General features: G+C 43.5%; 2 protein-coding genes across 3 annotated transcripts in view; one reads left to right on the forward strand and one right to left on the reverse strand.

Annotated features, from left to right (window-relative positions):
* Positions 1-1,441: 1,441 nt before the first annotated feature.
* Positions 1,442-4,973, reverse strand: LOC125298576 (complement C1q-like protein 4). The gene is made up of 2 exons (XM_048249356.1): positions 4,407-4,973; positions 1,442-2,189 (listed from the first exon to the last, which is right to left on the reverse strand). The coding sequence occupies exons 1-2, from the start codon at positions 4,902-4,904 to the stop codon at positions 2,010-2,012; spliced, it is 678 nt and encodes a 225-aa protein (XP_048105313.1). The 5' UTR covers positions 4,905-4,973; the 3' UTR covers positions 1,442-2,009.
* Positions 4,974-5,694: 721 nt separating this feature from the next.
* LOC125298574 (zinc finger protein Aiolos-like) overlaps positions 5,695-12,500 on the forward strand; it is an 18,346-nt gene continuing 11,540 nt past the window's right edge. Inside the window, exons 1-5 of one of the 2 annotated variants that reach the window (XM_048249349.1) lie at positions 5,697-6,130; positions 6,796-6,855; positions 8,349-8,507; positions 11,446-11,793; positions 12,458-12,500. The exon at positions 12,458-12,500 is cut by the window's right edge and continues 125 nt beyond it. In XM_048249349.1, the coding sequence (XP_048105306.1) occupies positions 6,124-6,130; positions 6,796-6,855; positions 8,349-8,507; positions 11,446-11,793; positions 12,458-12,500 (617 nt within the window). In that variant the 5' untranslated portion in view covers positions 5,697-6,123. Of the gene's footprint in view, positions 6,131-6,795; positions 6,856-8,348; positions 8,508-11,445; positions 11,794-12,457 lie in introns of both variants that reach the window. The other variant, XM_048249350.1, reaches the window with a different exon arrangement.

Consider the following 12,500-nt stretch of genomic DNA (forward strand, 5'->3'; position numbering starts at 1 on the left):
AGGCTAGCACGCTAAAGCGTTACGTATGAACTTGGCTGTTTGTCAGCTGGCGTGCTAGCATTTGCTTTCAATCAGAAGCATTTATAAGAATTTAATCCTTACAAGGTAGAAAGTTCTGTGATAATAAAACACTATTTGACACAGATTCATTGAAACATCTTACTGCATTGTAGTGCCATCAACAACAAAGATTAGGATTAGCTTTACATATAGAATATTGTTTACATCTTGGCTACATATGAATATGGTTCATTCCAGTTCATTTTGTATTATTGTATTATTTGTAATTTAGTTCATTCTTCTGGTTTGGTTAGATCTTTGGCATTATGCACAATAACAACTAATGTTTTAAGGTCTGAAACTAATGGATGGGTTAATCACTACATTTACATGGACATTAATGTTAAACATTTAGAATAAGTCGCTGCCATGTAAACATTTTTTGATTGGTTTAACCCGAATATGGTCGTATTCGGAATAAACAATAATCACATTAAGACGTGGAGTATTCTTATCTTAATCGCATTATTAAGATAAGTTGTATTCATGAATAGGCCTACACCTTGAATTGAATTTTGGAGTAGACACTTTTACAGAAACAACTGTCTGCTGGTAATAATCAGACTATGCTGTGTTACATGTAAACGGGAATATAAATGGAATATTCTATCAATAACTCATATCAACCCCATAATCACAATATTGCCACATTCTGAAGAAGACCAATAGTCGGAATGTTATGTCCATGTAAACATAGTCAATGTTTGTTGGAATTCGCATAGCCAAAGTCAAGGTGCGTCAGAACGTGCAATAAAACCCGTGACGAGAGCTACGTAGTGCGTCAGCAAACAGATGCCTCCACTAACTCATTTTTAAGCTCCTACTGTGAGCATGTGCCTTGTGATGGTTTGTGTTTATTTTACGATTGTTTTGCACACCTCTGGTCATCTGGCGTTGCCAATGCCAAGATAGAAGTAAAAGAGAGGAGGTTTCGAGAGTAATAAATCGACAAACAGTAGAGTACAGCCTTGATGGGTTGGGTTCTGTTTCACACACACACACACACAGATAAAACTGGTATAGCGGAGCAGGAGCCTTTATTGTGTCGGGGGGAAAAATGGAAATTCTTCTACTGCAGAGATTGGCGGTGAAAGCCTCATATGAATAATGCTGGCAGTTCATATACAATAGTAGTGTGCCAGACATCTGGCTGATAATGTTATGGTATGGTCTGTGTGTGTGTGTGTGTGTGTGTGTGTGTGTGTGTGTGTGTGTGTGTGTGTGTGTGTGTGTGTGTGTGTGTGTGTGTGTGTGCGTTTACGTGTGTGTGTGTGTGTGTGTGTGTGTGTGTGTGTGTGTGTGTGTGTGCGTGCGTGTGTGTGTGTGTGTGTGTGTGTGTGTGTGTGTGTGTGTGTGTGTGTGTGTGTGTGTGTCTTGCGCGTGCGTTTGTGTGTGTGCACATGTGTGTGTGTATGTGTGTGTGTGTGTGTGTGTGTGTGCATGCATGTGCTTAAGTAGTTCATCCTGAATACTCATTAATGACAGATGATCTTTCTGGTAAATATCAAGGCCACATGTGAATTTGTGCTCTGTGCAAGCTATCAGTATAAGACATTGATGCATTACCTCTGTATCTATGTCTGCAACTGAACATTATCTTTACATTGATGATGCATATTTTCTTTGAACTTGCCTTAGCAGTAATCTGAAAAATCAATCAAAATTAAATGAATGCTTTTGCTAAAATTGTATACATAATAAATTTAGTCTTTGTCTTAATACAGGTAACGCAAAAATACGCCTGCAGGATATTTTGCCCTACTGTCATTCAACATTTACATCAACATTGTATTCCTATTCCTGCACATCTTACCATGCATAAGGCTTCATGCTTGTTTCCACTGATTTGTACCATGTATAAAAAGTCAGATCAAATTGAGTGTCTAGTTGTTGTTAACCTGGCGGAGGGCTGTTTCCGCTATCAGTGCAGGTGGGAAGTGTGGAGGCCATCACAGTGCGTGGAGCAGGTGGCCCATGAAGGTACTGAATCGGTTGCTGGAGTCCACCATGGTCTTGTCGCTTCCGGAGAGGCGCAGGAACACCTGATCCCCTTTGGCCAGCTGCAGGATGGCACTCCCATGAGCAGAGTCAGTGCCAAGCATGTCCACTGCGACCGCTGTCGCCACCACCTGGTGAGAGAGAGGAACAGTACCCTTTGCTACCCTTTACAAGCCATCTGAAATTAGTTATAAAACAAGCCCACACATCCAATCATATCCAATATTAATTGTGGTCTAGAAGGAGACAATGATGGATAATTTACAGCCAGACATAACACCAACTGGCTTGTAGTTGTTATGTGCTGCCAATGTATCCCACATTTTTCAAACACCAAACCACCCCATTTTAGCCTGACGAGCCAGACCCACATTAAAATGTAGGGTCTGGGCACTCACCATTCGCAGTGCTCAGTCCGAGGGGCGGGATAATCAGTTGTTTTCAAATTCCCACTGCACTAATAGGACAGCGGCAGCTATGAGTCCCATCGTTTCCAACCAGCGGAGCTAGTTGGCTAGTTCAAACGTTTGCCAACTTAATAAAATCTTAACTTCGTGTCACACTGTTCGGCCAGCAGCAACATCCATCTTATTTGTTTTCAAGTAGCAGGGAATTCAAGCCAAACCGTTGCAACTCTGCCATCAATCATTATGTTAAGCCCACCTAACGACTCTATACACGATTTCATTGGCCTGATTAAGTTTCGATTTCTGGAGCTCACAAGCCAGCGGAGAGTCGCTAGACTAGCTAGGGGCGCGTCTAGATTTCTAGGCTAACCCCATTTATTGTCATTACCAATTATTTTAATGATGACAATTTAATTGACATTTGATGATGACAACTGATACATTACCTTTAATCCTTACATCATTCTGCAATTTGCAATATAACATAATCCTACAGTGTCCTTAATATCAGATTGGAACTATCAAGGCAGTGGCTTAAACAACATCAACTAATGCAATGCAACCCATATCATGCCCCTTCTGCATAAGGGATCTAGATGTGAGGCCATACTAACTATGTTCTCCACAGATCATCTACAGTAGATGTGAGGCCTTAATGAATATGTTCTCCACAGAACATCTAGATGTGAGGCCATACTAACTATGTTCTCCACAGAACATCTACAGTAGATGTGAGGCCATACTAACTATGTTCTCCACAGAACATCTAGATGTGAGGCCATACTGAATACGTTCTCCACAGACCAACACAAATTATCTGATGCTCATCTGCATTCCTGTTTATTTCCTCCTGATTGCTCTCTTTACAGTGGAGGATTTTCCCTTTTTATCAATTTCCAACATGCTGGGTTCATATTTATTAAATAACAAGGGGTACCCAATTCATCTAAAACCACCAAAAATGGTCATGCTCCTACCTGCAAAAACAACATTAGCGCAATACCAGGCATTCTGGGCGCACATTCAAAATTCAAAAGGCAGATGAGTTTGAGGCTTTAACATGTTGTTTTTGAACTGGTTCCTTCATACTCTTCAGCTCTAGTAATGATGAACAGCACAGCCTAGGGCTTTTGCAATGAGGAAAAAGGAAAAGATATCCGCACACTGTCTTCTATGCTCCCAGTTTAATGGTAGGCTACAATGTTTCAACCACTCAGGTACCTGACAAAGACCTGAGTGGTCGAAACGTTGTAGCCTACCATTAAACTGGGAGCATACAAGACAGTGTGCAGATACCTTTTCTGTTTCTATGTATTTGCTAGTATCCAGCACCTGTCACGCGCACACACACACACACACACACACACACGCACACGCACACACACCCACATTTTTCTAATAGATGTGCGCACATTGCTACACTACCATTTGTAATGAGGAAACACGTGTACAACACAAACAACTGGCAGTAACGGCAAGTGAACAGTTAACAACTATCGGGTTGAAGATAGGAACAGCTTCACTGTCAACATAGAATTGAACTATTGCACTGACTACACGATTCCAATTTGTGAAAATGTATGGACTCTTAAAATAACTCGATAGCTCATACACAGCCCTGGCAATGTAAGTGGGACACAAACATAGAGGCTTGGACCAATCAGTCCAGTCAGGAGGGGTGTTTTTTGATTGGCTGTTGAGCTTGAATATCAGCAACCTTTCACAAAAACTGAACCGTTGACTCTTGACTGACCTTTCTTATCTAGATCCTATACTTCCTTGACTGACATAGCTGGCAAAATGAAAGTCAAACAGGTAGTCACTGTCTACGCATTCAAAATACAGTATATGTTATTGGCTCACATTCTATTCCCAATTCACAACACTTTATCAAAATCTTTTTTCTGCAATAAGTGGATTTCTGGATGTCTCCAAGCTCACCTTGTCACCTGACACCAGCTCCACCCGAATGCGCTGGCCTGCCTTGAGAATGTTGAAACTGAAGTGGTAGACGCCAGCCCTGGGGCTGGTGAACTTCCCCGTCAACGTGTCGTAGGCATCGCCAACGTTCGTCACGACGTCGGTGAACCTCAGCACAGCGTCTCTGCTAAACTCCTGCGTCAGCGCCGCGTAAAAGGCCACCGCTCCACCTCCGGTTTGCCTTCCGGAGCCGGGGTGGCCGGGTAGCCCAGGAAGCCCCCGGGGGCCTGCCTTTCCTGGGGGCCCGGCGGGGCCAGCGGGGCCCCCAGCACCAGCACCTCCAGAGGAGAGGGGGATGACGATCCCATTGGCACCCAGGCTGTGAGAGACTCCCCCGGGCTGGTATGGGTCACAGACAAGCCGGCAGGCTCCCGGATAGGTCTGTGCGTTGAGTCCAGCGAACCAAGTGTATGCCAGGGTGAGAACACCCAGGGCTAATGTTGCGCCGTGTAAAGCCATGTTAGTTAAGTGCCCACTAAGGTCAGTCAAAAGCCACAGCTATGGAGAATGTGCTGTGGCCATCTGTCCGGTTATTTGTCTTCAGAGTCAGTGAACTCTGTACCTGGAATTTACGTGTACAGAGGGGGAGGTGTGTGTGTGTGTGTGTGTGTGTGTGTGTGTGTGTGTGTGTTGGCAGGTAGTTGGAGTAGAGGGTCAGGGGCCAATATCTATTTTCAGCTGCTGTAATTTCTGGCAAATTGGAAATACAGGTTGACCATGTTTGAGCTGTTTGTTTACCCTTTACATTTTGGTGATATCTATATAATACTACAATGACAAGATCAGTGGGATAATTGTTTTATAATTACCTGCTTTTGTGAACTTAATTTAGTCTGGGTGAATCCAAACCAATCTGTGAGCACATTTGAATAAGCTCTGCAGATCTGTCTGGCCACCCTCTAACTCAAAGGCATTTCCAAAATCACTAAAGAAACCAGAAGTGAAATTAAACTCGATTTGATGTACCGATAAAGTTTAATTTCACTGCTGGTTATCTCCACGTTCGGACAATTGTATCAATTCTCAGTTGAGAATCGGTCCAGTGTAAGCCAGGCTAAAGTGATTAGGGACATACTTAGTGAAATGTGCTCATGTATTTGAATGTGTGCACCCTCCTCTACTGGCTCTAAATACAATTCCAATTTTTTTGTTATGTCTATATTAGAATTCACGATTACAACCTAAATAGCAGGAGTTTTTTTGTTTGTTTGTTTCTATTATTTATTTAGGGGAGAAAATAAGCATGTGTTCAGGCCTATGTGCTATTTGCGACGGACTCCAAGCATCGCTGGCATCGCGGAGGTCACACTATAGCAGTACAGCATCTGGCCACCAGAGGGTGTTCGGGCTCTACTGCTGATAGGATACACCTGTCACTGGATTTTGTTCTAATAACACGAGGTTCATTTAGAGGGCCACAGCAAGAGGTTTTTTTTGTGTTATGAGAACATTATGTTAACCATCACCATGTGAATGCAACTAGGTTTTGTCTGATGGCGTTGTTACTTTAAGGAACCTCGAGGCCTGATGTCACCGCTGCGCGCACCGGGGCTGATCCAGCGGCAGTTTGAGTTCGAGCCATGACGTCGACTCCGCAAAGCGCTCCCCTGGCAGACAGCGGAATCTCACCGCGCTGGCGCATACACTCGGGAACAGGTGGACAACAGCAGAGGCAACGATGAAAGGTAGGCCCTGTCCTCACGCAGCCTTCATGAATTAACTTATTTCGTTAGGTCCTTAGACCCACGCTTGCTATAGCCAATGCCATGCCCATGTTGGAGAGAGGATGGATATGGATTTGGGAATTTTAGTGCATGCTACATTAATTAAGCAGCGCACCACTTATGTGTCCATTAAACAGACTATGATTATGAGGGACGGTCGTGGTAAGTGTTACAACCTTCTACGTTCAGTGGAAATGGTAGTAAAACCAAGTATAACTTTGTTTAAAAGATGTTTTATACGTATAAAATACCAAACAATGCCCAAATTCCAATGAGTTGGTGATTGTATGCTAGTTGACCTTACATTGTGACTATCCATCTCGCATTTGAATGACTATACTAAGATATCTGTTGTCTGAACTGTCGTTTTGGAATGAATAGGCTGAACAGGAAATGTAACTTCTATAAATATCTCATGGTTGTTTTATTTGGGTGAGCTTCTGAGGTTGAGCGGTGGACCGTTGAAAAGGTTTTTTTTTTTTTTTTCTCCATCCGTACTCATTGCCCTTAACCTGCTGTTCAGTGTAGATCCACGCAAGTTGGTAGTTCATGATAGGCACTAGTACGATCCTATGCCTGCAGACTCATGGTCTTAATCAGTCTCATGTTGGTGGGTCACTTTTCAGATTCTCCTACACAAACAGTGGAGCGCGAAGAAGACGCATCTCCTGGAGAGGAGACTATGGGTGAGTTGATGATGATTTTTGGTTTGTTTGTCAGTCTTGTGACAACTGTAACAACTCTCTTGCTTCTCTCTTGACACTATTGATCATAAAGGTGATAGGATGCTTGGGCCACTCAGATTTCCAGTAATATCCATTGCATACTGTGATCTAATATGATTAGATCATTTCATAAATTACAGAGTAGTAATGTCAGAGTATTGGAATCTAGTCTATGACCACCACGACCCCACAGACACATTTACACATATGCACAAGAGGAATATACTTTTCAAGTCACTTTATAAAAACCCTTGTGCAAATCATTCCTGCAAATTCCCTGCATTCAGAGCTAACTGAATCTAATCCATTAACTGAAAATGCAAAAAACGTCTTTATTGTTGGTCAGTTTCTTGAAGGAGATTCACTTCTGATGGGTAGAAATACAGAAAATCACAAATAATCTGCTACAGCATGATAAATCTAATATGGCCTAAGGATTACCTGACTAATCCATGTTTTAAATTAACCCACCGATTGGCATCAGATGAGCAGGCGCTCTGTTACATTTTTTTGTTCACACATTATTTATGTATTTTCTGTTTTTGACATTAGTAACCGTACAGCAGAAAATTACTCAACTCCATTCATGTCGTGATGTGACTTACGTCAAGAAAGCTTAGTTCTTATCATTGCCATATTGGATGTGATGACTTTGGCTGACGCAGTTCAAGCACTTCGCCTGCATGGTTGAAGCTGTTTAGTCCCTGCCATGCTGTAAGAAGGCTGTTCAGTTTTTCGCAAAAGTAAATATGGCTGTGAAAAAAACTTTTTTAATGTTTGCAAAGTTTTGAAAACTGAGACTTGTGGAGATTTATGGTCAAATGAATTTAACAGGTGGTGTTTTTGAGACAAAGTGACTAAGGTTGGTGTTGACTGCAAACTGAAAATTAGAATGCACCGACAGATAAGAGGTAGAAAATGGGGAGTTGCCAACACTGTCATGTGCGATATGTTTTATGCAGAGATTGAGTATTGCATTGGCGTTTGTGCATTAGTGATGAGATGCACTACTATCAAACATAAACTCTGTGCTAGGCTGACGAACATCTAGACCAGACCATCCCACACGTATGAATGCTGTAGGCCCATTTGAATTCTGAAAATCTTCTGCGGCCTACCCACTAAGATATCGCATCTCCATTTCATCCAATCTCATTTAAAATATTGTTTGACATTTATTCATTTCAGCCACTTTTAGACACTTTTATCCAAAGCAACTTACATATGTTAAATTATGTTACGAGGGCTACTGTCTCCGGAGCAGCTCTGGGTTAAGTGCCTTGCTCAAGACCAAAAACGGTGGAAGCCGGCTTAATGCCCAGGACTTTTCAGATCAGTGGCTGCTAGCCCAGTTTCTTAATCTCACTACTACCGCCCACGTCTGAACGTTGAACCAGGCCAGAGCTTGCATGTTGAGGACTAACGAGAACCTCTGGTGAATTTTTTTGACTCAGACCTGAGCTGGAAAGGAGCCACGCCGAAGGTGAGGGAGGAAGAGGAGGAGGAGAGGGAGGAGGTGAGGGAGGAAGAGGAGGAGGAGGAGGAGCCCGGCAGGCAGACTGACCCTGAGGAGAACGACAGGGACGGCTCGGAATCGGGGGGTCCAGAGGCAGGTGTGTTGTCAATCCGCTCATCTTAGCTAACACACACACACACACACGCATGCGCGCACGCACATACACATAGCGGTACATACACGCACACACAAACACGCACACATACACACACTCACACATATATAGAGAGGGCAAGAAACACATACACACACATCGGCACATGCGTTTGCACACACACACACACACACACACACACATATGTTGTGCATACACATAGTGTGCATTACACTTCTATTCACTCACTCTTAGTTTCATCAGCTGTGCACACAAACACACACACACACACACACACACACACACACATCTAATCTGTATATCATATCAGATATGGTTATAAACTTATGATGATATGAGGCTCGTGGCTGCTATGCAATCTATGCAAGAAATCTGCTGTAGGGTGGTATGGCCTAACCTTTATATGAGGGGATCAATAGAAGCATAGATGGTAATGATATATATCATAGTATATTCTTTTTTCTTAACATTTCAAAATGCATACTTCTGATATGCGTTCTTTATTTCGCATTTTTTTGTTACACAACTGACTCATTTGTATTTCACTTTCCTTTGTTACAATTATCCATAAAGCTTCTTGTTCTTGTTGTACCTGCTGCTTCTTGTTGTACTTGTGCAACAGCAAATGTAACAACTGATTAGCATTTTAATGATGCATGTTTACATGTTGAGATCAGTGGACAGCATTCAGTGCAATAGTCTCACTTTGTCCAGACCTGAAACGGGCGCAATGAGGACAAAGTCTGCTCTAACTTTAGGGAAAATTAATATCATTGATTCCAACCTGAATGTGTTGCTTTACTGTGGTTTTAATTTGCTGTATAAAGGTGTAATGGCAGAGTGTGCTGTGTGCATGCATTATGTGAAAGGTGCTCAGGTGCACTACTTGTTTCTCTGTCAGCTGTACAGTTTAATTTACACATTAGGCTATAGAGTGACTTGGCCACTGCAAACTGCTGTTGCACACACACACGTGCGCGCACACACATACACACACATACACAAACACACACATACACACATACACATACACACACACACACACACACACCTAGGTGCAAATGTATGCAGTGACACATATACTAAAAGCTTCATTTACACTTCACTACATAACCTCACACATGCATCCACCGACACACACATATACACATACACACACACACATACACATACACACACTGGCCCACACATTCCTCAGTTGTACTTGTTGAAACTGTGCGCAGTTTCAGACCCTGCAAAGACACTCACTTGCATAAATAAATGTGTGTGGTGCCTGGAAGCCATTTTGGTGCCTCACTCTTTCTTCCGAACAAGGCGGCCTTCCACGCCTGTGGGTACTGATACAAGGCCTCTCGCCTTGGCAGGTTAGCACAGTTGCAGCTGCGACTCTGCAGCGAGCGAGCGAGCGCGCGCGTGGTTTAGGCCGTGCCATCTGACTTTTCCCGCGCTGAGTTGAGTCGAGTCACGACAGCCATCCGAGTCGTTCTGCACCTCTAAAGTTTCCATCGCACCTCTAAAGTGGCGTTGCTCAGCAAGAAGAGCCACTTCTCATTCTCCTAGCCGCCGTCGTGACCACACTGTGGTCGCTGGAGCATCGCGAGTGCTCAGCAGGTGGTGGGTGCCGACGGGACCACAGGCAATTCTGGCTGTGGGTCAGGGGTGAGGAGATATTTCTACGTGAAGAAGAGATGTACGCGCGCACACCTAAAATAGTCTTTAGAGAAAAATAAATGTAACAAGTCGAGGGTAGAGGGGAATGTAGACAGTGATCTTCAAGCAGGGATCTTTCGCACAGAAGCATATTTATTAGATGGCTGTTTTTTTAGACAGAGAAAAGGTTAGTCGTGTTTGAAGCGGATCTCGTTTGTATTTTAGGGACCCTGTGGTGGATGTTTGGACCATTTCTGGTCTGAAATCGGAAAGTGACCAAGATGTAAGAGCACAGAAGAAGAAGAAAAACCGTTGTCTATGGCTTTGACAAGGGCTGGCTATTTCGAGCGTCTTGATGACCGACTACTAGGAAGCTGAGCTTACTGGAATCCAGGCTCTGTGAATGGGGGGTGACTCTTCACTCCTGTGGGGAGCACATTTGCTTGCATGGACAGAATGATGTAGAAGTAGAACTTGTTTACATGGTGAGCAGAAACGACGTGGTGCCGGGAATCATGACTAAATGTTTTTTTCTTTTTTTTTTTCTTTGATGATTCAAGTAGTGTTCTCATTCTCTGCCAAGCTGCCATCTGCCATGACTAGTCTGGCTAAGAGCCAGCAGCTTTCTCTGTATCCTCCAACCATATCAATTAGAGTCTTTATTTTCACACCATCTCCTCTGTGTATGACGTTTCCAACACCATCCGCCTCTTTATACCTAGAGATGCATAACAAAGACGTTAGTTTCCTCACGCAGCAGTGATGGTTCTGTGAGCCTCTTAAAACATTAGGCCCAATGAGCATTCATTGTTATCATCATGAACATGCTTGCACTTCTTGGAGTTGCGTGTTTGCTTCTGTAAATGTATTATCAAATCAAATGTGATAATAAAGTCAAATCATGCTTTGGAAATGGTGGCAGTTGGAACACATTATCTTCTGCACTTTAATGATGTGTAGTTTTGTGCAACATCCATGTATAACGCATGCCATTTTAACCGCTATCAACTCTAAAGTGCTCTGCAAATATGCCGACGACATGAGTGCGCTGTCCCTTACCACGCACATCAGCGTTGAAATGTTTAACTGGCAAGCGTTGGATAAACAACCGATTTTATTGAGCGACGCTAACAGTAGAACTGAACCATAATGTACGCAATGCGGCGGCAAAGTGTGTATTGAAAACAATGGAATCGAATGTAATCAAATTTGGAAAGCAGAGCACTAGGACTCCTATCACCAACCTAAAGCACTGTGGTCATTCCCCTAGCTGAGAGTCTTGTGAAGACAGAACGAGTGGACGACCAAGACAAAAGCGAAGACCAAAAAGTGGACGACCATGAGCTGGACGGCCAGGTGATGGACTCTGAGGACGCCGGGGTGGAGAAAGAGGACGACTCGGTGGACTACGGGGAAGAGGACATGTTCATCGACGCCCAGGACTCGCCCATCAACTATGCCAAATACGACAGCCCCATGCCACCGGACGGCGGTGCCCTCGCTGGGTGGAATGGCTCTCAGAGAGCTGGACAGGGCAGCAGCAAGCTGACCTGTGATATCTGCGGCCTGGCCTGCGTCAGCCTGAATGTGCTCCTCGTCCACAAGCGCAGTCATACAGGTAACCATCCCCGTCCACTTTAACACAGCCAGGTGACCCATGGTGTCAAAAATAACACCAACTGTGTATTACATATCCTTTTCTACCCAGTCAGACCTCAATATCAGAGTTCATAGCTGCAATTATAGATGATGTGAGGCATCTTCAATTGTGATGATGCAATGAAAGAATAAGAACATCTGGATTTATATAATAACTTTGTAGTGATTTTTGCTACGATGGTCAATCCCAGTGCTCCTTGTGGCAGAACTGACACACAAGCCATGTAGTGTCTGTTCAAGAGTTGTCTATGGAATCCAATGGATTGTTTCACTAGTGATATTGATGCGTTGAAAAGTCGTTTTTATGCAAAATAAAATGCACCCCTAGATCTTACACTGATATGTTTTTCCATTCACTAAAAGCTCTTCTCAACGGTGTAAATATGAACTCTGGCACTTAACATGGTAGCTAAGTTTTGCAGAAGTGTTGCTTCTCCAGAGATGTGTGCTTGATGTTTTTTTAACACATTTGATGAAGCTCAGTGTGCCTGTGGCTTCTTAGCAAGGGTACTCGGAGCGATAGCAAGCGTCTCATCTGCCAACTCTGGCTGTGAGGGACACCTTTGAAGGCCTACTGTGTGTGTGTGTGTGTGATGTATGTGTGGTGTGTTTGTCCTGTGTAGGGGAGCGGCCATTTCACTGCCAGCAGTGTGGAGCCTCCTTCAC

This window comes from Alosa alosa, chromosome 7 (genome assembly GCF_017589495.1).
Source record: "Alosa alosa isolate M-15738 ecotype Scorff River chromosome 7, AALO_Geno_1.1, whole genome shotgun sequence".
NCBI classification, from domain to species: domain Eukaryota; kingdom Metazoa; phylum Chordata; class Actinopteri; order Clupeiformes; family Clupeidae; genus Alosa; species Alosa alosa.